We start from the raw sequence: 26,043 nt of genomic DNA, 5'->3' as shown, positions 1-26,043 counted from the left end.
GAGTCCCAGGGGTTAATTTACACTCTTCAACAGCGAATGAGAGTTTTGAAATGCTACACTTGAAACAGGCTATTTGACTCAGCTCTGATTGCTTCTACATGCTAGCTGTGCTCTGATTAAAGAGAAAAATACAGCAGTTATCATGTTTATTGATATAAGCCAGATTTTTTTTTTTTTTTTTTTTTTTTTAATATGCAAGGCCTTGGGAATAATTTTTCCTGGAAATAGTGCAAAGGACATTGGGAATGCCTTGAAGCGCCAAGAGTTTTTGGATGGTTTTCAGAAACAATAGCTCTCCCTAGTTTGCTTTCCCCCTGTGTTGATTGAGCTCAGCTTTTTGGCCTGCAAAGCATTTTGATTTCAGAACTGTTATTGTTACCAGTGTGTTACGACACAGGCTGGGGAGAGAGGGGTTACAAATGCAGGAAAGCAGGTTACCAAGGGCCAGCTGGAAGGAACCAAGCCGTGCAGAGCCCAGACTGCATTTCTGGTGAGGTGGTGGAGGGCTGAGGCTTTGAAACTGGTAGTGTACTTGTCTGGTTTGTGTCTCAAAACTATTTCAACCCAACTTCTGCATAAAAGGAAATCCCAGCTTATCTCCATTTGCCTTTTTCTCTTCATGGCTTTCTTGTAAAGGCAAAAAAGAACACTTTAATCACCCTGAGTAGCAAGTGTTCTTGTCCTGCTGCTGTCTGTTACTAATTGAGGAGAACCTGAAAGTAATGACCTTATACTCTTGGAACCATTCTTATACCATGCTAGAAGTGTAGGATGTTAGTCACAGAGCTGTGTGTCCATCGGGGCTGGGCAGCTCTGGTGGTGGAAGGAGAGGCCCCTGGCACAAGAGGAGTGCAGCAGGGCCTGGCTGTTGCCCACTGTGTCAGCTCTGGAGACTGCCTGAATTCTGCAGGAGACATCAGGAACTGAGGAGGCTGCAAGAGCTCTGCACTGCTGCTGAGGACTCAGCCATGCACTGGGACAGGGTGTGGAGAAGGGGGCAGGCTATTTGGCTGAAAAGTTAACTCTTTTCCTTAAAAAGCAGTGAAATGGACCTTGTAGAACAACAGTAAATCTTGCTATGTTCCTCAGGGGAAAGGTATCCCTTTTTCATTAAATGGAGAGTTTAACTGGAAAAGTTAAATCTTGTCTCTTTTTTTTCTTCTTTTCTTTCTTTTTTTTAATGCAAGCATCCACAGTTGCATTCTTCCGGACTTCACTTTTGTGCATCTTTGTTTAATTTTCTCCTGGTAGTTGCAGGGTGGAAATAATCTTGTGCAGCTCCACCAGGAAAGCATTTGGTGGTGTTGAATAAAGATATCACCACAGGGGAATGAAACTGTCAGAAATCCAAATATATGTATCAATTCCTGACCTGTGAATTAGCTTTTAATTGTGAGTTATTGCTGTCCCCATCTACATGTACTGCATTACCTCTGCATTCCCCAACAGTCAGCTGAAACCCCAAACCCCTCAAACAAACATCTCACCCTTATGAAATGCTAGGTGTTAAAGAAAGCATCACTAGGACATCTTGAGGGAAATTGCTTCCACTAAGGTGTAGAATGGAATAATGTCTCTGCTTCTGTTTGTATTTTCTGCTGTGGAATGGAACAATTTAATTGCACCACTGAAGGATAGAGGATCACATCAGAATTCAAATGGCAGAAAACAATTAAAAATAATTTCCTGGGCATCAAGTCTTAATGCAGCAAATGAGACGATTAAATGTCAGATTAGGAATGTGAATAGAAAGATTCTGCAGCTATTGCTGGCAGGATAATTGTTAGGGTAACAGTCTTAAGGAGCCATGCTTCTCCCAAGAAAAACACATGCTATCATGAATTTGTAGATTTTTAGTCCAATTAAAAAAACTGGGCAGTGGGTAAGAAAAGATTAAATGCACTGTCCATTCTTGAGCAGCAGACCCTCTGCTTTTCTCTGCCTGGGGAAAGAGGGACATTACCAAGGCCCTGGGCTGTTGCCATGAATCCAAGAGACAGTGATAAGAAGGCAGCAGATCAGAGGCAGGATGCTTAGAGAGAGCAAGCAGCCTCTGTCAGCAGCATGCCTCTGGGGCAGGCCAGCTAGAAATGACTGATAACAGCATGAGGTAAATGGTGAAAATCTCTTTTTTAAGTGTTCAGAAAAGCAGCAGTCTGAGGGGAACTGTATTCCCATAGCTGGAGTACACAAGTGTGGGCATGCTGGGGTGGGTTTATTAAATCTAAACAGTCAAAAGATCATACTTGTAGGCTTGAAACTGTTGAGAAGTTTATTGGGCTTGAGTGATCATACCCACCCTTCCCCATACTGAGGGAAGTGAGGTGGCAGTGGTTGCACTCAGATATGGGAATTACGATGAGACCACTGAATTGCCCATGAAAGTAATAACTTGAGTATCATGAGGTATGTATTTACATACCAAATTATTTCCAGTCCAACAGTAAATTCCTGACAGCTGGAAGAAAATAATGTCCAAGAGGACAAGTCAGTCACCAGATGGCTGGTTCTGCACCAGAGCAACAGCTGTCATCACAAACAGCACCGGCCTTAGCCACAAAGTCGGAGAAGAAGCCTTGATAAGAGGCCAGCCAGGAAATAACCATGGGCGCAGATGTTGCTGCTATAGTGAACAGGGGAAGAAAATGAGAATTCAGAGCTTGGCATCTGGGCTGTTACACTGCCAAGAATGCTGGTGAATGACTATAAGGACTGGCTCAATTGCTGAAGCAGAGTCAGAAGGAGCATAAACAACCACAAAATCCAAATTTCTTGGATGAATAGGAAAGGTTTAAGTCTTTCTGAGATTCCTGTTTATGTTTAGAGTAGCTAAAGTAACTATCTGGGAAACACCTTTTGAAATTTCCATAGAGCAGATTTGTCTGGGTGCTTCTTTAGCATTCAGTAAGGCATGATCAAGCTCAATGGGCCTATGGTTTTGCCCCATGTTCTGTTTATTCCTGTAAGCACTCCCATGAGAAGATTTGTACTTGAGGGAAATGCAGAAGGAGGAACACAGTGGAATAATTTAGCAAAGCTTGCCTGAGGAGCAGTTTTTCAGCTCTGGTGTGACAACCACCTGATTCCCTACTTGGTGGACGAGCTGGGGAATGAATGGCAGCAGCCCTCCTGTCAGGTCCTTGTGTTATTTCTTGTAATGCTCCACCATCTCTTTTAAATACAGAGATTTAGATCTGTATTTATAGAGCACTCTAAAGTATATACGCAGCTGTAAAAGTGCTGAGAAGACTTTTCCTGCCCCAGAGAGATTAAAAGCTCATTCTCACAGCTAGGCCATATGGACTAAGAGCATAGGGCTGAATTGAGACATTCTTTGTGGGGAACTGGCCTGGGATAGTTTCCTGGAGTGAAATGAGCCTCCAGGAACAATGAGCAGGTGGCAGGAAAGTGTGGCTGCTCTCCTCTCCAGGGACTCACTAACGAAAGGTATGCATAGGAAATCAAGATTTGAGCATAGCTGCACAAGCCATTCACAGAGCCAACATACGTGCATGAATGGCTACCCCAGAGCTATCCAGAGCGGAGATTATTATCTTCACTACTCTGATATTATTGCCTGAGCCAGTTACATGGGAGTACTTCAGCACCAAACCATTCTTTGTGAGACATGGACAAACCTTACAGTACTGGGAAGTCCATGGATTTGGGAAAGTGGCTGGGGAAAATGAAATAGAGCTATGGAGATGAGGATGGGAGAAAAGGGCGAGCTTGGCAATTGAGAAGAAATGCCTAATTCACTGCAATGAATATTGAGCAATCCTGAAATAAGGTTTCCAAATTTTTGTCCTAAATTGGACACAAGCATCCTACTCTCCTACAGTGACACAGCAAGGCTTGGTGGCCCATGTAGTCTGATTTCTGCTATTTAATAGACTCTGCAAGGTTTGATCTGTTTGGTGACAAACTGGGAGAATGCAGAGATATTCATTAGCCCATACAAGAGGTTGGGGAAGTATCCTCAGAGGTGATTATTTTGTCTATATAATCTATACACACCTTTCTGGAAGTGTCTGCCACTGCCTAGGACGAGGTGTGGAACAGGGGCATTTGATTTGATCTGGCGTGAGTTTTCATGATGAATACACTATGGTGAATGGAAACTTTCTATCATATGCCCTCACCAGGGAACTGTGGTCCCTGGCTGTTTTAGATATGGGCTGTTTTGCAACTCTGATGACACCTGTTCAGATTTCCAGAGCTGAGAAAGCTTATCTGGGAAACATTCTCTGCGGGGTGTTGTAGTCCATGTCAAGTTCTTTCTATCTTACCCACGCTTTACAAAGCCAACAGCATTCCTAGCTCCAAGCCTGTTGCCATCAGGTCTGCACTTCTCTTACCTGTTTGTGAGGATAAACATTAATGTGGCACTTGATACATTCTTGTCCCATGTTAGCCCAGGAGTTTCCACTCATCCATTTTCTCTTGCACTTGGGGCACTTATATTCACCAAAGCAGCGTTTCTTGCCCTGGTATGGTGTCAGGCCTTCTCCTTTTGGACGAGCCTACAAAACAAAGGGAAGTAGCAATGAATGACTGAAAATGGGTGGGTGGGTGTAGTAGAAAAATAAATATTTTTTTTTAATTAGGAAACTTTGCGAAGAAGATATTGGAGGCAAGCATGAAGGACATCTCCCGTTAATGAAGAGTTCAAATGTTGAAGCTAGAGTTTAACAGTTCTGAGAGTGGTCTCTGTAAGAAGTATTCAAAAGTTCAAGAAAGCATCATACTTGTTAGTGACATTGAGTATTTAGAAATATGCATTTTCACTTTTTGAGTAAATAGTTTTAATATTAGTTTCATTATGATAAAATCATTTCTATTGAGTATATATTGCTAGCAATATATATAGTATCAGGAGGAGTAGCTCATTAGTAATAAAAGACTACTTTTTAACTAGAAATTCCAGTTTAGAAATCAAGTCTATTTTCCACTAAAAAAATGTAGTTAAGATGATTTTTAATAGTTCTGCTTTTCACAGCCTATATATTATCATATGGGTGTGCACCAACTGGGACTGAGTATGAAGGAAAGACATTCTGACTAGTGGAAATAATAACTTTTATTAACTTTATCTGGTTTCTGGGTCTTGGCAAATGGTTTCTCTATTTCTGCCTTTGAAGGAAAGGATTCTCAACTGGTGTGTTGTGATGTCTGAATGTTAAATGTCCCTTAAAGAAAGCCTTTTTATCTAGGGAAGCCAGTAGAGTTGACAATGACTGTACGCAAATACCAGGTTTATTTTTTGTACATCTATTCACTCACTAAAACTGTGTGTTGTACTTAACAAAATATGGTGAGGTATGTGAATTTGAGGGTTCATGAGAGTGTTGTATCCAGCTGTGCTAAGATAGCTGTAAAGATGAAGCTGTTTTCCCAGAGTCCCTAGCAGGTGTTGAAACACTGTCTGTGTCACTGTGTTTAGTTCGCTGCTGCCCAGAGGGAGACACTTTGCCTGTATAGTGGCAGTATACTATGATCACCTATCAAAGGGTTCTTTGTCACTTACTTACATGTCAGGCCTAAGCAGCTTTTCTTTTTTAAGGCTTCCAGATAAAGTTTGCAAAAGCGAAATGAGCCATCATGCTGGGAAGGCATTTGTTTTTGTTTTGGGAGCTTGTGTGATTTCTCAGTGTGTAGGTCCAAATTGCTTTCTATGTGAAAACAAGGGTTGCAAAAGCAGGTGGTTGGCAGAAGACCTGAGCTTGGCAGGAGCTCTGAGACTCAGGCTCCAGTGGCTGATGGAGATGGTGAACACTGTGTTGCCTCCTGGGTCACATGTGGGAGCAAGAAGGGAAAGGAACATTGAGTGCACTCTCCCCTGCATGCTGTGGGTGGAAGAGCAGGGGACACCAAACCTACTCCAGCCTTTTTTTTTTCTTTCTGCAGTGTGTCAGTAAACAACATTCTCTGTTTTTTTAATGCTTATTCCTCAGCATTGCAATATTCTTTAGAAGACAGGATCAGTAGCAACCTCCATTACAAACAGGCAAACATCTATAGTAATTTGCTTCTGACAAGCCACTGTAAATATTCTGGCTGATAGCACAGATAAAGCTGACCAGGACACACATATATCCAGTAGTATAGCACAGAAGAAAAAACCAGTGCATTGGTATAGTGAGAAACATTCAGACTTCCACAACTGAGTGCTGGCAGGCATGCAGTGTAGCTCTCCGACCCATGGTGTCCCTTGATAAAGATGAGAGATTGCAACTGAATGTAGTGCAGGAAAATGTCAATTTATGGAGACATCCTTATCCTAATTCATACTTAATTTGGTTCTGCCTCTGAGAAGCTCATAGCACAACTCAGTGTAAGAAGAAGCCACATGCTCTTTTAATTTAGAAATTCTTATGGGATTGAGTCCTTATGGAATTTTTTCTCTGTTCCAGAGAGCTCCTGTGTTTGAGAGACCTTCCCTCTCCTTCTGAAGCATCAGAAATTCAATCAAATAAAACAGATTGTTTTATTTGCAGTTTCTATTGGGGGGGGTGTTATTGAATGGAAGACAAATGATTTTTGACACTCTGATTAAGTCACCCTCTACTTAAACTCCTCCTGCAGCCACACTTGAAAATGCCGCTCAGTGCCCCTACCAAGCAGTAGTCCTTTCAGCAAACGTGCAGTTCACAAGTTTCATTATTTCCAAAAGTAATAGCACTGACTTTGGAGACAGAGTGCATCTTGGAAGTCTTGTAAATGTTTACAAAGAGTTTTTGAACATAACACTCCCACAGCAATATGTTATGTCAGCCATAAAGAGCATTTAAACATCAGACTCCCACAGCAATATGTTGTGCCAGCCACAATTCCCAAATGGGAAACTTTCAGAGACGGCCACTTGGGCGGGCCAGTGACTGTGGCTTTGTCCAGGTCACATATGTGACTTCAGAGACACCAATGCCCTGAAATGCTCTGCCCTCACAAATGCACAGGGAGAACTGAAGATACTGGTCTGTGGAGTCCTCTGTGTGTACAGCTAGGCATCAGAAATGGAGGCTTTCCAAATTAGAAGCTACTTTTAAAATCTGGCTTCTCCAACTTTCTCGGTAAATCGGAAGCAGAACCAGGAAAAGAATGTAGGAGCCCTGACTCTGTTGGTAATTTCCTGTTATAATTGCTAGATTAAACTTTCAATTTATTTTTATTTTAACTTTTTTTGACAGTCACAGCTCTCTCCTCAGTCAGTGACTCTTATTAGTTTGTTGGCAAACTTACAACATTCTCTGTAGGTGTTTTACTATTCTGTTTTATGGATGTTTACGCGTTGCCCTAATAGATATTATTTTCCTTCCCTTATCTTCAGTTCCCCAAGCAGTGCCCCACAGGGAATTTGGACTAGCAAACAAGTAAGCTCATTTTCTCTAGTGGGAAACATCAATAGGAACCATTGACAGCAGTGAAGGCAGCCCTCCAACTCCCTCCACCCTGCAGAACCAAACAAAACAGGTATTTGATAGTATTTGGTAGAAGGCGAAACCTGAGTGAGATACACTAATGGCCTGGGAGATCTGAGGTTGGGTGTTCTGGTTTGTTTGTTGTTGGGTTTTTTTTTTTTGTTTGTTTTTGTTTTTTTAGCTGTTGGGTTTTGTTTTTTTTTTAACTTAAAGTGTCTGGCTCTAGTAGGAGCACAGCTGAATTGCATAAACATTTCCAAGAAACAGCCTGCTCCTTGGCACAGAAGCAGCCAGCCCTGCCCACAGGGTGCTCGAGCACCCGGCCACTCTGCAGCTGGGGTATCTCAGCGCTCATTCTGGAGGGCAAGAAATATTTTCACCAGAGGTTTTGCCTTAACTAAATGCCAAAAGAGAGCAAGACACATTTTGTCATTTGGTATTAACCGAAAAATCCTTACTTTACAGAATGTGGGATTTACCTTGTCTAGACCATTAGCCTCCTATCCTCTCCTCATCCCAGCTCCATTTGAATGGTGGTTAATAATAGACTTTGGTTGGTGTTTAGGTCCTGCAATTCCTGCCGGAGCATTCTCTTCTTACTCTTTCTGCAAATAGGGATTTATTTATGTGTGGAGTTAATCCGACAGTTATGTTCTTATTCATAATGGCACAGTATTTTGTTGTTGCCATATTAACATACACTGTCCCATTGCCTGTAGGACCAGGTGGGTGTTTGGCCTGGCTTTTGTCCTTGGCTGCAAAAACCTTGTCTTCATTCAGATATTTCAAGGATTTACTGCATCCTGGACAGGTGGGCCTTTGGAGGATCAAAATGCAACAGGTTTTGCTACAAGGACCAGAAACTAGCCATTGCTTGAAGTATGCCTCAATGTCAGGATCTAGGTATTAGGGAGTTCTGTGATGTTTTGACTTTGGACAAGCAGTGACACAACTGCCATCACCTTTGCAGGTGTACCTAGTCAGTATGTATGTTTGCCTTAGCTGGAAACGACCAATGTACAAAGCCAGTGAATTTGGTGTGGCACAGTAACAAAAATTACCTCAATATTCCATCCCTCACTGACACCCAGCTGTCCCTATTTTTCATCTTCTTTCTTTCTTGAGCCAAAACCACAAATTGGCCATCATAAGATTTTAAAAGTGTTTAACTTGAGCTTTTCTGCTGGTAACTGGCCAGTCCAGCTCTCTGTCAACCTATCAGAAAGTGCATCTCATGAGGGATCTGCCAAATCACTTGGCAATGATGTACATAATAAAGGACTCTCTGCTTTCCCTAAACAATTCCCTCAAAAGTATCAGTTTGCAGAGTCAGCAAAAACAAAACACACCCCCCTCCCCCAACATGCCCTGCTTATAACTAGATTCATTGTAAACAACACAAGGCTGAGTTTCCTCAAAGCAAAATGCAGAGACAAAATTTAATGCTTTTCTTCCTCTCATCTCCCCCCAAGTTTGTTTCACACAGGTGAAAGGGCTCTGTACAGCGCAGGAAAAGATGAAATCAGGCTAACATTGGTAGGTGGATCCCCTTCATAGAAGAACTCTGAGGGTCTGCTTGTAAGCATGCTTTATCAAATAAAGAGAAAAGGGTAACAGCTAACAGCTTGATGTCTGACAGGCTCCCGAGTGGTTTGTAGGAGTGGGAGGCTCAGAGCTATATTTTGTAATGTGAAGCCTCCAACACTCTCAACTGAAAGTCAGCACAACTGGGAGATGACATTAAAAATGCCTTATTACTGTCATTGTGTACTACTATATGCATATCATATCTTTTAATAAAGATATAATAACGCATCCCCAAAAAGTCCAATTAGAAAATAAAAAAAAAGTATAAGGACTGATTCTGTGTACTGGGTGTTGTGGCATTCTAGTCTTGAGGCTGCAGTAAGTTACAGAGTGTTGGGAAATTCACAGAAGTGCTCTCACCTGTCTCAGCTCTGTGCATACTGTGTAGAAAATGAGGACACACCTGCACACTTATGCCAAAAGTTTAGCAGTTTGTTACTAATAACATGTATATTGTTTCTGAAGATGGTTAAATCAATAGGCTTAGTTGTCATGGACATGTTTCTCAAAGTCTAGAAAGCCAAGAAGCTGCCTGGCAAACATTGCACCAGTTAAATCAAATCTGGTTTCACAGATGTTTCAGTCCTAGCCATGCTGTCAGGAGCAAAGATATGGTATCATTACTATACTAAATTAGTTTGAAGCTAGATAGTTGCTAATTGGCAATTCTGCAATTATCTGATGTGTCAATTACCCAACACTGAATGGTCTGAAAGGTTGATAGTATGAGTTTTCTTTGCCAGTCCTACTTATCATTCCACAGTTAATATAGATATAGGAAATATGTAAATGCTCAGTGCCATCCAGTTTGAGTGAACAAATCTGTTCACGAGTAGCATGCTGCTTTCACAGGCCTCTGTTCAGAAAAAAAAGGACTTGGTTATATTGATGCAAGCAAACAGGAAAAGACAAAAGTATTTGGTAGAATGATAACATGTTGATGGGACTGGTATTAGATTTCCAGCACATGGATTGAGTATAGAGCCTTAAGAAATTTTCTCTCTGTTTGTGGTGAGATTGTACCTCAGCTCTTCATCTACAGTGGGGAAAGGTCCTTTTGCTGTTTCCTGCTACTTCTGCAGTTCTTGTGGCATTGTATAAATCACTTTGGGCTACCTATGGTAATGTAGCTTGTGCAGCATAGTGGAACCTTGACCTTCATCTCACTTACATAAGTGCTGTTATGAAAAAAACAAGCAAATAACACTCAATTCTTTTCAGTCAGTCCTTTTCATGGAAGAACATTTGAGTGCATACTGTATTGCACAGAAACCTGTTGTCCCTATAGTGGAGCCTTAATAGAAGTGTAAACTCCCCTTGCATTCACAATTCTAACTAATGTCAGATATACTTCTGCATTTCCTCAATGTTCGTGTGAATTTTCCAGGTATGCTTATATATTGAGTATATCATGTGTTATATACAGGGCAACAGGCAGCAATCAAACATTTAATGTGTTTGGTAGATTTTCAGAGCCACAGAGCTCTGCCAACCCTACCCAAATCTTCTGTTAAGAAAAGCTGCAAATCATTATCTTGGTTGACTGTATTTCAAGGATTTATTTTACCTGCACATGCTACTCTTTGCTTGTTGAATGACCATGAAAGAGTTCCCACAGGGGCTATCTATGCTTGCAGCAAATCACAGCTTTAATACGCTTGTTCCTGTAGGACTTTGAAAACAATTATATGACTTGAGCATATAAATAGCTGCCTAATGAATCTTCTTTTGAAAGTATTGCATAACTCTGTCTAACCCAGAAACTAAAGTTTCAAGATCAGGTCCTTATGCGTGTGAAGGTAACCATTAAAATTTGAACTAAATGTTAAATTGTGCAACAAAGCAAGCAAACTGAAAACATTCACTTAGGAAACTGCATAGTGAAAATTGTTTTCAAGGTAATGTTTAATGCAGTACAAAATAAAAAAGGGGGTGGGACTAGAAAGTGGGGATGGAGCCTGCCTAAGCAAACCTGGGTCTTTGCTGTGTAATTTAAGAATTGTATGGCATACAGAAAATAGGGATTTGCATATCAAATTAGGCATGTAGAAGAGTTTAAATTACACTCGCCTGCTGGGACACAGTGAGGCACTTATTTTCAGCATTACAATATCATATTCTGCCAAACAGCTTGAGATAAAAGGAAGTGGTCGAAATCTTTCCTTTCCCTTCTCTGATACAAAATTGGACATGCTGAATTAATTATGAAGAAACTAGGAATGTATTCATTTTAATAGTTTCCTGATGTTTGGACTCTTTTGTTCCTCTTCATCCGTTGCTTGAGAACATACAATAGCAGTACTCTCCTCCTCTCCCTCCCCTCTGGTGGCACACTATATTTAATATGTTCATATTTATTTAGTATTTGGAATCAGGGTTTTGGAGAAGGGAGGGTCAAACCCTTACTATAATCAAGCATTACCTCTTCCAAGCTGAGGTCAAGACTCATATTTTTGGACTTGTTTAACTGGTTCACCTCAGATGCCTTCATGTGGATTTCACAATTCTCCTAGGGCTAATGTGGCACACCTGGGGCACTGACCTAGTGAAAAACTGCCAGGCCTAAGGATTGTGAACTGTCCTTTACAAAGCAGTGGAGCAGTTCTGATAGACCCCTTGCTTCCCCATAGGTCATGAGACTGTTCAGAACAGATGGGAAGGCAGACAGATATCATTGAAGGCAATTCTATTCCAAATTTGAGTAGCAGGTGCTTTTGGAGACAAATTCAACCACTGGGATGCTGCCTTCTGCTTCATTGCTGTTCTGAGATGTGTTTATGCAAAGTTTCTACCTGAAGAAAAGATGTGGATTAATTTATGACAATGAGATAAGGTTACATTTGATTCTCTGATGGCATTTCTTTCCTTATTAAGTGTCCAGGTAAAGAAGCTGCTTGGGAAGACTAGGGTCCAGAAATGGACATAGAAATATCCAGGCTAGACTGGGCACACCACTATTTGATCAAAGCATATTTTCAAGAGTATTTGGATCAGAGACTTTTTTAATTTATGGGGTGACCATAGAGATTATATTGTTTTTTATTGTATTACAGCTGAGAATTTGAGGCTTTTCTCTCATCCAACATTTAGTACTTGCTCTTCATGAACTACTGTACCTTAATCTTATACTGGGTGCAGCTTGATATAACTTTGGTGTCAATTTACTGAGGGGAGTAGAGAAAACACCTTTGTTAAAGAGCTCTGTAGATGCTAAGGGGAGAGAGGTTTTTCTGCTGCTTGAGTGGCACTGTAAAATCCTGCTGTCTGACAAGCTATAGCCTTTGGTGCCTTTAACCTTTTGTAAATCTAGACCTGTTGTGGATTTCCTCCAAGCTAAATATCTGCTGCACTACACTTGCTGAAAGTACTTGGGGAGAGATTTTAATGTATCAGTGATCTTAAGAAGAAATGTCAACTAGGGAATCTGCCACTTTCACTTGCTCTTTATAAACACAGTGCGTTGATGTACCAAGGATGTCAGGGGAGACAACTTCTTTATGTTCATGTACTTCTTAATTGGAGAAATAGTTGTTTTAGGATTTGGATGACATTAACAAGACTATTACAATGAATAAGAATTTAATTCCAATTAGTATCTTTGATGTTCATATATATAAAAATAGCATTAATTTCTTGCTTAGTTTTTAAATTAGACTGCATCATCCCAAAATATTGTTTTTCCCATACTCACTGTTTGTAGCCACCAAGTTTAAACTCATACAACAGATACTTTAATATTATTACTTAAGTAATTTAAAAAAATTTAATAACTATATCCAGTTTGTATGCAGTTTCCTGCATAATCATTGTCCTCACCTGACAGTGACCAAAGGATGCGTGCTTTGTACTTACTCCACGGGCTGGGCAAAGGGTGTGCAGGGGAAAGCATTGCATTGGGAGGTAGGGAGGAGAAGGAGGTGGCAAAGCAGACAATATTTTAATTCAATGCAATACAAAATGCAACTTCAGCATTTTTCCACTCAGGAAATGGCTTGTTTTGCTCTGATTTTTTTATGTTGCTTGTTGCACCCTCTAGACCAGCACATTTTTTTTTGTTCCATTCATATGTGTATGAATTATTATAATGCTGGGTCTCTTTTAGCCTGAATTAGAAATGCTTTTGCTCATGTAAAGGTTTTATCTCTTCAAAACAGCTCTTGGAAAGCAAAGGAAATATTGTTAAGATGATAAGGGCAAGGATGTTTCTAGGAGAACTCAGCCTTCTTCCTTCCTTCTGTTCTGAAAGGCACAGGATCTGTTTCAACTACCCACTAAATCCTTAAGGCTTCAAGACCTGGTTCATGCCATATCACACACACTGCATGAGAATAGGTGTAACTAGAGTAAGAAAATTCCAGCAGGGGAGTGCAGGATCATGAGGGTAATGTGATCTTGTGGTTAAAGCACAGGACTGGGCCTCTGCAAGCCCAGGGTTTTATTCCTGGCTTGACTACAGCCTCTTTCTGTTGGTTTTGAACAAGTTACTTGATCTCTGCATGTCTGAATTTTCATCTGGAGTATGGGCAGAGCTAGTGTACCTCACATTCTGAGAATTTAATCAATGTTTGTTGCTACAAAAGGGAGCAGTATGCATGAATCTTATTATACAAAACAAGGACTATTATAGGCCTGTCACTGGTGACCCTGGCCTCACCCCTTTGAGCCATTTTTTTAAAAGTCTCTGCTTATGGATGGTTTTGGTCAGTTTGTTTTCTCTACAACCTGACTAGTTAAAACAGTCAGACCTGTCGTTGTCAATTATGTGCTTATGGCATCTCTATTGATATATTACTTTAAAAAAAAAAAAAAACAAACCAGAAGGTAAGACAAGTGCTTACACAGTTGTAAGGATTTCCAGCTAGGAAATTCTTTATGCAAAAGATGAAGCTTGGGCCCTCTTAGAAAGCTTCCCCCTGTACCAAATGCAGTATAAGGACCACCTGCCCCCTGTAACCTCTCAGACCCCACAGAATGCAATGGTACAGGCTCCCAGGACACCAGCACACAGGGCAAGCTGTGGTCTGTCCTCCTCCAAGATTAAATACCACAGCAAGGGTGTCATTGCTTCTGGCTGGAATGAGCCCTTTGCTTGAACTATTAAGAAACAGGGAAAGGAAATAAAGACCAGATGAGCAACCACCCTCCTTTTCTCCACCTCAGCCTCCTTCCTCCACCTTCCCCCCTGCCATGCTGCCTACGAGATGACATACAAAAACACCAATTGAGTCAGCCTGCTTTAAATTACAGCATTCTTTCTCAGCCTGGAAAAAAACATGCTATGCTTAGCCCAAAAATGAAATATGACTTCAGATGCTGATATGTAAACTGCATGAATGTGAAGGGGACTTTTTCTTATCCCAGTATTCTTCCCTCTAGAAATATTGTGCTGGGCCATACATGAGTATATTGCATTGAAGTCTTAGAAACTCACCCTTTCTGCCCAGAGCAACTGTGTGTTTGTTCATCTACCTCAAGAGCCACCAAATCCCAGCTTCCTGACGTGGTTCATGTGCATGACACTGCTTGCTCTTCGCTTGCTCTGGCCACCTGTGCATGTACAGGTGACAGGGAGGAACTCCCAGGTAGTTTTCTTCTACAGTAGGCTTGTTCTCCCCCTTGTGAAAAAGGAAGCTTTGAACATCTCATCTGAAGTGCATCAGAAAGTCTCAGTGTTTTAAATGCAGCCATAGGATTGCAGTGAAAGCTCATAGGCATATACATCCACACTGTTAGATGACCCAAAAGCAACCATCCTTTGCTGTGCATTTTGTGATAATACAGTAGGAATCTGTACCTCTAATCTCTTCCATCCTTCCCTTCTCAGTGCCTCGTGTTCCTGCAGTTGTATTTGTATTTTCCACTGGGCTTCTTGACTGTTTTTTTTTCCACTCTGTGCAAAGCTAACTTGAATCATCTAAAGAATCACCTGTCATTCCCCAAGAACAGTATTAGCAGCTGTCAGACTTCATCAACCATTCTGTAAGATTCATAGTTCATGTTTGTAGTGTTACAAGAACTTTGAGCATTTTACTGAAATTCTCATGAAAACAAGCTGAAGCAAACTGGTTCCCTCTGTGATGTCTTCCTTAATCACATGCAGACATATGTAGTACCTTGAAAGTGAGGAAGGATGGAGTGCAACCAGGAAGTACAGAGTGAGAATACTAATAGGTATGTAAGGGGTAAGAGGACAAGATAGGTAGTGTTGGGTGAAAAGCACTTCTCACATCAGAGTTCTTGCTAGAATGAACGGGGAAAGTGGAATCTAGGAGGTGACTGTTACACAGCAAAAAGGAATTAAATTTACAGCCTTTTCAACTGTTCAGATTCTGCCCTCTTTTAGTTAACTGACTCTTTGTCTTTTCATAACTAATGATTTTGCTGTTCTACTCAGTCATAAAATAAGCCAGGACAACGTTTATCTGAAAATTCCTGGGGAACAAAAAGGTCATAGATTGACTCAGGCCATGGATGTTGTGTGAGTTTTTGAGATAAATAAAATCTTTTCTGTGTTGAAATAGGAATATATCTAACTCATCAGGCTACTTGCCTGTACTGAAAGTACAGTAAGTACTTTGTAAGTCTTTTGAACACCGATGTGTTAGGCCCATTCTGTATAAGATAGTCACTGCTGTTAAACATTTGGAATTATATTCTGTTTTGACCAGAATATAATCAGAAAACTGAAACAAAATGGGAACTATCTAAACAAGTGAGTTGTAAGCACCATTTCCTTTCCTGCAAGTAGATGACATTTCTATTCCAAATTTTTTGCCTTGTCCTTCTTCAAAAAGCAAAATTAATCAACCATTTGCAATCTTCACAATATGTTTGTCCAGTGGCACCAATGGCATTTCCTAGTTTTAAGAATTTATTGTCAAAGACACTCACAGCATTTCCTTATCCTCATGGATACCTAAAGTCTCACTTCCTGAAAGGCAACACTTTCTTGCCTGTGTACACAGCAGTAGCTGTCACCATAGGACAATTTCACCATAATCTCACACTGGACAGCTTGGAGTATATGATATTGGCAGTGCCCCAGACCTGTTGCTAGCAGCTGAACCAAAATAGGAGAGTGGCCTGACGCCAACTGGTAGTTCCATATTCTGCAGCATGGACTGGCATATGAACATGACTTACAGAGTAAATCTTTCTACCCAAAGGAAGATTTTTTTTTTTTTCCAAGAAAAAAGAAGCCAGCACCAGACCCTACTACAAAGTTAGGTACCTCTTTTACTTGTGAAAAACACTAGGGCACTGCAAAGCACATGGGAAGGACAGAGGTTCAGCTACTCTACATGACTAGGAACAATTTTTTCCTGAAGTTGTAGCTCTATTTTAGAAATTCATCACCCTGTTCAAAATATCTGATCCCACTTTTGTACTTCTGTAGTGGATAGTTTCAATACCCACAAGCCAGTGAAATTAAAAGCTCATTATTAAACAATAGAAAGGAAGAATAAAAGTTCTAATTGAAATCTCATGGGACCAGAGGATCCACCAAAGGGCTGTAGGGCATAGAAGGCATGGCTAAGTTCTGTGCTCTGTTCAGTTCCTGTCATGGGAACACATTTGTGACCAAGGCCATCTTTAGTGTTCCTTAAGTCTAAGGCAGTCTTCTTTACACAATGAACAGCCCACAGGAAAATATCTTTACTAGATGCTATCTCACTGTTGTTTGCTCAAGGCTAAGAAATTTTTGATTTTTAAAAAGGTATTGTGCAAGAAGCATCTGGTGTAAAATGCGTGTCATGGTGTTTGCCACAGATGATGATTGGAGAGGTTGGATGAAGATTTCAGGAAAGGACATGTGCAGTTCTTTATGCCTTTTGCTACTGTTTCCCCTTTCCTGTTTTGTGCCCATGCCCTTTCCATTGACAGATGCTAGTCTAAGGATAGATTTATGCCTGCTCTGCTTTCCAGAACGTAGTGCAAGTGAATTTGCCTTGATCTTGGAGGGGAAAAAAAATTAAAACATTGAGAAAACCTTATCAGGAGTCCTTGATTTTGTTTTTCTTATTAAGGTACTCCTCTCTGTTGTGTGGCAATCTCACACTGGACAGCTTCAGCAGCATTACTGATTTAAGAAAAAAAAATCAACAAGAAGTCATAAAATAGAACACGAACAAAAACAAGTCAGCAACACCTGATGCATAATAAGGTCCCTGTTGTTTTTTCCAAATCAACAAGTGTTGTTTAAGGGGTTGCTGTTCTGGTAAGCTGTGGATTCAGACTCTTGTGAGGAGATTGGCACAACGGCAAAAGTCTTCTACTCCTTGATTTATTTTTTTTTTTTCAGTCTTTCCAAGGACCAGTCACTTCTATCCATTCTGCATTTAGGGGGGATGTGCAGTTCAGTGTGTGCCTGGTGAGAGGCTCATTATCCTCCTCAGGCTCAGAACAAACCCTCGATTTTGGAAAGGCAACAAAAGAGGTGGCTGGGCCTGGTTTCCGGCGGCCCCGGCGCAGCTGGCTCTTTGTGCGCCGGGGCACAATGAGGAGGGCTCGGGAGGAAGCCGCCACAGGTGTGCCACCAGGCCGGGACTTGGCAGGGGACGCTGCCCCGGCTGTGCGCGCACGGCTCCCCACACACGGCTCCTGTGTTCCGCCTCGGCCGCGGCCCTCAAGGGCCTCCTTGTCAGCACAAACAGCGGCGTGGCGCGGCCTCCCTCGTGCGCCGCATCCCGGCCCGGGCAGCCCGGAATAATCCCCTTTCTCAGCCCTAATGCCACGGCAGAAATGTCATCCTTATTCTGCGGTGCTGGCATTTGTCAACTTGGTGGGTACAAAGACAGCATTCATTGAGCAGGAGACAGGCACAGGGCCCCAGGAAAAGCCCTTCGAGGGGACAGAAAATGGGCTTCTGTCGAACTTGGAACTCTACAGGAGCTGCTGTTTGTCTTCAGGTCTGGCAGGACTGGAGAAAGGGCTGTCTTGTGTTGACCACGTCTTCAGCTGGGGTTGTGGGGCGAGTTCAGGTTTAGTTTTTAGGACAGCTGACTAGCAACAAATGGCCTTTCTTCTGGGACAGTGTCATCTTTAGCAATTGTACAATCTACTATGCTCAGCTCTGTTCACTCTTGGACAAATTAAACCTACAAGAAATGGATTTATCTTCACACTTCCTTTATGCATAGATGCAGCTCTTCTCCTATCAGGTACTTTTGTCTCTTGTGCAGCACTTAGAATTAAAAGGTTCTTGCTAGCCCTAGGGGACACCTTGAGCTCTCCAAAAGGTACCAGTGAGAGGCAGCAGCACAAAGGAGGGGAAGCCTGCTCTTCCTTGGGCAGCCTCAGCCCTGAAATACGCTGAGGGACAGCAGACATTTCCACTGGTGACAAATACATCAACAACTGACAGAAGAGCTAGAGCCTTTTAGACAGTTTGCTCAATGAGACAGCAGACTCCTCACAAATAGCATTGGTTTCTCTTGCCCTCGCTGTTGAGTTAAAGTAGATGGCTCAGGATAGCATGATGTAACCAAGAATATTCCACTTTATTGAAAACAGATCCACTGTTTTTGTAAATATCATATTACACACTATCTGAACACAAGCACTGAGCTCACTTAAAACTCTCTATACTCAGGGCAATGAACAGAGGTTATTAACCCTGGAGTATTTGTGTTACGAGGCCAGATGCAATGCAGGTCTTGGAAGACTTGATTTCAGGCCATCTTATTTTTCTATTTTAAATTGTCCTCTAATGAGATTGTTAAAACATACCTCACTGAAAAAGTTGCTGTGTTTTAGTGAAAAGTTAAACTAATTTTGTCAGCCATTAAAAACATGTCCTGGGCTATTTCCTAATTGCTCCCATTACAGAGCACTCTAAAATTATACAGTGTATATGCTGGTATGGAAATGCACCTTTGGGGTGGAGACCAGTTCCAGGCTGTGCTTTGCATTTTGCTAACTCTTCACGGTAGTAAATCATCTGTGTGAAAGTTCTGGGGTACACTCAGTAGGTCTTCAGGAAGAGAAGGTACCAAATAGCTTCCAATATGTGAGGTATTGGAAAAGACAATGGGGTTTGAATCAGTTTTGAGAAACTGAAACAATTTCATCATAATACATAATTACTCTAAATGTGGAGTTAATGACAGCAGCAATAGGAGAAGGATACAAGAAGAGAAGAATATTTATTAGGCATTTAACTTCCATGGGTAAACAGAAATAAAAGAGTTATGTGTTATGTATATTTAGCATGAGGCATACAATTCACTCAGCAAATATAGGTAATTTTCCTTATAATGGTGAACATTACAGTTCACTTTGATGTTAGTGTTAGAGGGCTCATCTGTAAAGCTCCATACTAAATCCCGAGAGACAATGGAAGCTGACAGAGAAGACTGGGACAGCAGGGTAGTGCCTCAGGTGGCCCCTTTCTAAATGCTGGAGTAGCCAAGCCAGCTTTGAGGAGGAATTGTGTTCTAAGGCATTCCAATTCCTCCTTGAAAATAAAAGGAAGAAATACATGTCAAGCATGTCACTGTTAATCCATTCTGATGGTTGTGGGGGATGCTTGTACAGGAAGATGCTACAGCTGTTGGACTGGGCTGTGGGCAGCACATTCTGTGCTGCCAGGAGGCAGTCAGGGAAATATGTGCAAGAAATCATTTTAGAGACTGCCCACTACGCCTTTCTTTTTAAGGATGTTGTTCTGCACATGAAATTGGGATATAAACAGGAAAGGCCTCCTCACTCTTCTTGTCACCTGAATAAGCAGTATAAAAGGAATTTCTCTAAATTATCTATGGATAAGTGCTTTATCCATAATCATCTCTTAGGACTTGAGTTTAAACAGCATAAACTAAAGTCATGCCTTTAAAATCAGCTAAAGGAATATTTAAAAACCCCTTACCTTGCCTGTCCTTTATTCCTCACCAGGTATAAAACAGTGGAACAGATATATTTCTGCTTGGAAATATGCCAAGAAATGGGTAAGGAGAGCTCTCCAGAGTGTGTGGACAGACAATTTAAAGACTATAAAATAATCTGTAGTTAACAGACACAGTGAACTAAAGTAGAAACATAACAGGAGAATCTATGTAGGAAAGGGATATAGAAAAACAGCATTCACTGTAATTTGCAGTGTAGCAAGGAAGTGTTAATACCAAATAAACCTGCAGACATAGATGTGCCCAGCAGTAAGAAATTGGTATCTGTGCTATCTCAGCAGCTTCTCCAACAGTCAATATTGTTTCCTGCTCTTTCACTAATTTTTTCAATGGGCAATATTCTTAAAATATTCCATATCAAAATAGTCATCTTCTCTAGAAGGGGGGTGGGACCACAGTGTTTTAAAGCTAAAATAGTAGTTGTGATGTTGTTTTAATGCTCTGCTTTTTTTTTTGATTTGTGAAATGGCAAAAAATTCATTGTGTTGTATCATGTGACATTAGTAAACTGAAACATATTAATACTTCTGAAAAAACTTTAAGAACAGCCTCCAGAATTTATTTCTTTGCCATCATTTATCACACAGTGTTGTTCAATTTAGGTTCATTATCTAGTAGCAGGTTCAGAATATCAGGGTAGATGCATGTGAGCTGGAATGGAGCTTATTTTTTACTATGTCTTTTTGCTGTTTGCCTCAGGCTTTATCAAATTATTCAATACAGTGCCATTTTATATAAAACTTATAAAGCTTAAAGCATGTAGCTATTTCCTGTAAGTAGGGGTAGGTAGGGAAATACAAAAGAACTTACCTGAACTTTTTATTTTAAAAAAATGAGTTGGAATTGCCCCCCAAATAACTTCTCTCTATGACACCTTGCAGTTTGTGTCAGTTAAATGATCTGTTATGAGTAAATTTGTCAAACCAAAGGTGTTAAAAAAAGCTCTTAATATCAAAAAATTATAACACATAGGGACTATCAGTTCTCTTATGAGACTGCTCTTTCATTGCTTCACTTAGAGGAAATGAAGGTCAGCTGATTACCTCACAGGTTGGCCTGAGACTGAGCGTGTTTCTCCCCATCACTGTGAGAAATGTTTTAGAAATGCATGGTTTGACTTGGGAAAAGGGCAGCAGTGAATAACCAGCTTGGAGTGGTACTTGGCAAGAAGGTTGTGATGACAGCATATTTTTGAAGGCACTGTGAAACAAAGAAATGTTCCCAAAAAGGAGATATGCACAACAAATTCCAGAGCAGAACAACAGCTGCAAAAATCTCTTCTGCCTTTGAACTCTGCTTTTAAACTGAACTGCTTTGTTTCACAGCGCCTGCAAACAACTGGAGCACTTCCAATGTCAGTATTCATACCTGTTAGTAGAAAAGTTGCAGCTATTTGCAGCCATCTTGGGGTGCAGATGGATCTGCATTGAACAACATTTTTTTAACCAAGGAGGAGAGCTATTTGGAGTTGTTAGTTCAGATTTTACAATCGTGATCTCTGCAGGCTGCACAGGCACTGCCAGTGGGCAGAAGGGCTCACCAGGGCTGGCTTGGTGCATACGGGCATCATGCAGGACACAAGATCAGTGGTGCTGCTGTTAGGTGCCTGTACACATCTGCCACTGGGGTAACTTGCAAGTGACTATCTGCCTTGACTGCAGGTCCTGACATGTTCCTGGATATGTCCCCATGTCCCCTGGGAAGCAGAGAGTGGCCCTGCTTGCTGGGTGCTGCTCTCCTGCAGGCAGCCAGGAAGGAGCACACGCTGCAGCTTCTGCTCAGGTGACTGCTCTGGCCGTCCTCAAGTGGTCTCATAAATTTGGGTGGTCTGCCCCGGCTAACACAATCATAACTCTGCAGATTTTTGCTTAGGATGTTGCTTTGGAAAACATTCTCACTGTCTGTATTCACTGGAAGCTGTTTTGGGACTCTGTTCAAGCATACATTTAACACTGCATATGGAGAGCTATGCTGAAAATGTAAGGCAGCGCTGTTACAGCAAAGTCATGTTTGTAAACTCACAGAAGGAATTGGTTTCAACCACAACTTAACAATAGTCTGCTGAAGTGTGTGGGGCCAATTTAGGCTTTGCATTTCTCTCTTTCAAACAATTAATTCAGCTAAAAGTAGATTATGCTACAAATGTTTAACCAAGAAAAAACAGGTAATGCCTCTTCTGTTAACCAGCATTATAGATGAACAAAGGACAGAAGTGGAATTGCACATGAAGCTCCTGCTCAGCAGTGAGTTTTTCAAACTACAGTTCAAAACTTCTCCCTAGAAAAGCAGTGATCAAGATTGCTTGGATTTGATCCTGTAGTGCCTGTGTTGTGCACAGTAACAGCTGTTCACTCCTGGCAGGGGGAAGGGGACAGTGTGAGGCTTCCAACAGCTGGGAGCAGGTTGTTTTAGTATTTGCACTAGTAAATAGGAAGGACAAAAGGAAAAAGTTGAATCTTGCCAGTAAGAGGGCATATAAATAATGGAGAACTTTTATTTTGTCCAAGCAATAGAGACTATTCACAAACCTGTTTACTACAATAAATAAATAAAAGCCTTAAAGTACTGAGTTTTGCACTAATTTGAATATGGTAATTCTCTTCAGACCATTCAGATAGAGACTAATAGCCCCACAAGCAAAGGATATTTTCATTCCCTTAGATGGAGAGAGCCAAACAGCCCCTTAGACTGAAAACATGGTAGAGTTTTCAGAACAAAGAACCCGAGGCATACTGATGTTCTATAGCTGGCTTGAAATTCCTGAACTAATGGTGTACTACCATAGAAAGATTTTGAGTGGGAGGAAAGGGCCATGCTGACCAGAGTGCAAATGAACTTCTCTTCGCAGCATCTGTACTGTCTGCACATTTGCTTTCCCTAGGCCAAGTTCTCAGTCATGTAAACAGTTATTTGTAAACAAACAAGCCCAGATGTTAGTTGAACCAGAGTTGCCAGGTGGCACTGTCTAAACCAAGACCCAAAATCCCAGTATGTTGTGGTACCTGACTACAGAAGCAGCAAACTGAATGCATATTACATACATATTACATACATATTCCTTTGGTCCCTTCTTAATAGGAATTTTAGTGTGCAGCATCAGATTTTGAAAGGAATACTCTGACAACTTGTGTTGCAGACCTGATGTCACAAAATAGACATCACACTTGTAGATGGTTGGAAACTTGGTGAGGTAAATGGAAGTAAAAAAGTTTGTGTATTACATCTGAATGAGAATTAGCTTCCAAAATGCTGACTAGTGCTGAAGGCAGGTATGGCTTTGGTGCCCTGTTTTCCCTCAGCAGACATGCTGTGAGCAATACAATCAGTTCTTCCAACCTTGCCTACATGCACATCCTTCTTGATGATCAACAGCCTGAAATCTGTTCTCTTTTGAACACAGGGGACTAAATGAGATGCAATGACCATCATAGAGTCTGATTCACTGGTAGTTAATCAGAGTTCTCTATTTTCATGGTTTTCTCTTTTCAGCTGTAAGTTTCATGCTCTTCTGTATTATTTTCTTCTTTTCTTCTTTATTTCTCTTAGAATCCCTGTTAATGTTTAAAAACTTGAACAGTGGAGGAAAAACAGGATGTGTAAAATCTCCTCCAAGTAATTCATCTCTGTAGAAAAGCAGTGCTCTGTCATCTACAAATGAAGCTTTCTTTCCAGTTACACCTCTCCCTCCCCAGCACTCTTCTCCACCCTGACTACTTGTTCTTTTTAGTCACATTATGATAAACAGACTCATCTCTGTGGAGCTCAGTGGTTAGTAATAACTCAGCCACATGAGGCAGAAATATAACTTTATAGTCTGTGATCTGTCAGAAGTGGTGATATGTAAGATTGTACTGTAAAGAGTTGCAGGAAATGTGGCTTATGGGCCTATTTATTAAAATCTATTGTAGAAACAGATGCACAAGCTGTAGCAATTAATGAAAAAAGTCACAGAAATCTGACTGTATACAACTTGCAAATTATTTTTAAACACAAAATTGCACTAGTAAACTTTCTTCAATTAATGATTTGCCAGTTCCATTTTAAAATGAGCAGATCACAACAGAGTATAGAAATTGCAAGAGGTGGAACAATATTGCACATTGGCTTGGGCTTTTCTGTATTTCAAGCCAAAAATGAGCATAGATAATGGTTTTAGTTTTACTTCTAACAACTTTCTGCAAACTTGAAGATTTGCCTTTTTATCTCTTGTACAACATCAGAATTGCAATTGCTTTCCTACACTTGACTGGAAATAAAAATGCTCTTGACCGGTGGAAAAAGAGGTTCCCTTAAATAGAGAGCAACCACAGACAAACATTAACTCATTTTAAACATGCTACTTAATACATTGAAAGAGATCACAAGAGCTGAAGTGTTCTGCATGCTGTGCTGATTCAAAGCTGGCAATAAGATATGCATCCTTTAGATTCACAGAAAGATGGAAGAAAGTATCCCAAAAAGTTTGTTATTCCAGTATAATCAGCTTAAAGACCAAAGCACTTCATCTCTCTCCCTTTCCTTTAGTGCAGGGGAAATCTTGTTCTAAACAGGACTTCTAGTTTTTAAATATATTGTAAACATATATATTTCAGTACATGTTTACTTGAACATAAGCTTAAAATGTGCACACCATGTACTTTGGGAGGCTTGTGGGAATCCTCAATTCCTGAGTTGCCCTTGTTCCTGAAGATAAAGGAAACTTTCCATTGAAAAGGTTTTTGCCCTTTGGTGACAAGTGCTCATTGAATTCTTGGTGATACTAATATGTGGGTACCCTCAGATAACATGGCCCAGTTCATGAAACAACTTGAAGATGAGGATTTTTTAGATCAAATAATCAAAGCTGTTTAGAATATCTCATGAACTTGTTGCAAATGTCTGTAGGATCAGAGGGTGTGATTCAGCCTGTACTTCTGTTCTGTGGAAAGCTACAGAAGAGAAGTTCTGACTCCTGAATTGCTGGAGATATGTGCACTATACTTGATTGCCTTCAGCTTCTTCCTAAGAGATGTAGACAGCATAATCAGGTTGACAGGATTGCACTAGAGCAGTAAAGCACCCTCAGCAGAGAGTGGACAACTGCAGCATTTTGGGGAGACAGAAAAACGTTCCTTGAGAATTAGGACAAGTTAGATTTGGGGAGTAATACCACAATAGCCATAAAGAGTGACTAAATTTGATCAATCTTCAGATTGCACTAGTTCTAAAACATTTCCAAAAGCTCTGTCCTCTGGCTGCCAGTGTCAGCTCTTGCTCTTGTTCACCTTCAAGCAGCTGTTTTTCATCCCTGAATTCAACTTGCCCCACTGAACACAGGCTCACTACATAGGAGTGATAGATTTAGAGGCAGTGAAAACCAGCTTGTGCTCTGTGTGTCACACACAGACATATTGCTGGCATTTAAATGCAACTTTCCTACGTAGTAAATGCAAACACACAAATTCTGTAAGAGACCAGAGGGAAACTGATTCTTGTGGAATGTCACAACACTGAGCTGGGAAAGGGGAACAAATATTGGAAGTGCTGTTCCTGTTGAAAAAGACTGAAACCATCTTAACACATCACTCTGGCTGTCTGTCACCTCTTCCTGGTGGAACAGCTATATCTCATGGACAGTTATGACAAATGTAAAGAGGTGCAGGATGAAGAGAATGGATGTGTTCTCTCCTCATTACCAGAACAAGGTCATCCATCAGTACCATTACAGTGGTTTCATTTGTGTCCTGGCTTGCACCCAAGTTGTACTGGGACTGCTTCAGTTAGTTAAGGAAGGCTCCCTTAACTCTTGTATTATATATTTCTTGCTTTAGGCAGACCCTTCTTTAAAGAACTGTATCTATACTTCTGTGAATATCTGTCAGCCAGACAAGAAGCTGTCCAAGATGCCCACATAGGGAAGTAGTAAATTGATTTGAACTTTTGCCATACATTTAACCAACTCTTTCATAAATATTAAAAGATTAAGCATGTACTGTGCTATTTAAGTTGCTACTTTCCTCTTCCCCCTACCACTTCTGCCCTTTCAGTATCACATTAATCAATTCTGCAGACATTTGGGATCAAAAAGTACTGTCAGAAAAGGGGAAAAAGTTTCCCTAGTATTACTGCTGAGCTGTAAGCTGGACCTGGGATTA

General features: G+C 40.9%; 1 protein-coding gene across 1 annotated transcript in view; it reads right to left on the bottom strand.

Annotated features, from left to right (window-relative positions):
- The window catches only part of ZCCHC24 (zinc finger CCHC-type containing 24), a 103,380-nt gene that overhangs the window by 8,206 nt on the left and 69,131 nt on the right, over positions 1-26,043 (bottom strand). Inside the window, exon 3 of the mRNA XM_021526675.4 lies at positions 4,359-4,523. Coding sequence (XP_021382350.1) covers positions 4,359-4,523 — 165 coding nt within the window. The remainder of the gene's footprint in view (positions 1-4,358; positions 4,524-26,043) is intronic.

Source organism: Lonchura striata, chromosome 6, assembly GCF_050655825.1.
Source record: "Lonchura striata isolate lonStrDom1 chromosome 6, ASM5065582v1, whole genome shotgun sequence".
Taxonomy (NCBI): domain Eukaryota; kingdom Metazoa; phylum Chordata; class Aves; order Passeriformes; family Estrildidae; genus Lonchura; species Lonchura striata.
This window is presented reverse-complemented; position numbering and strand designations above follow the sequence as displayed.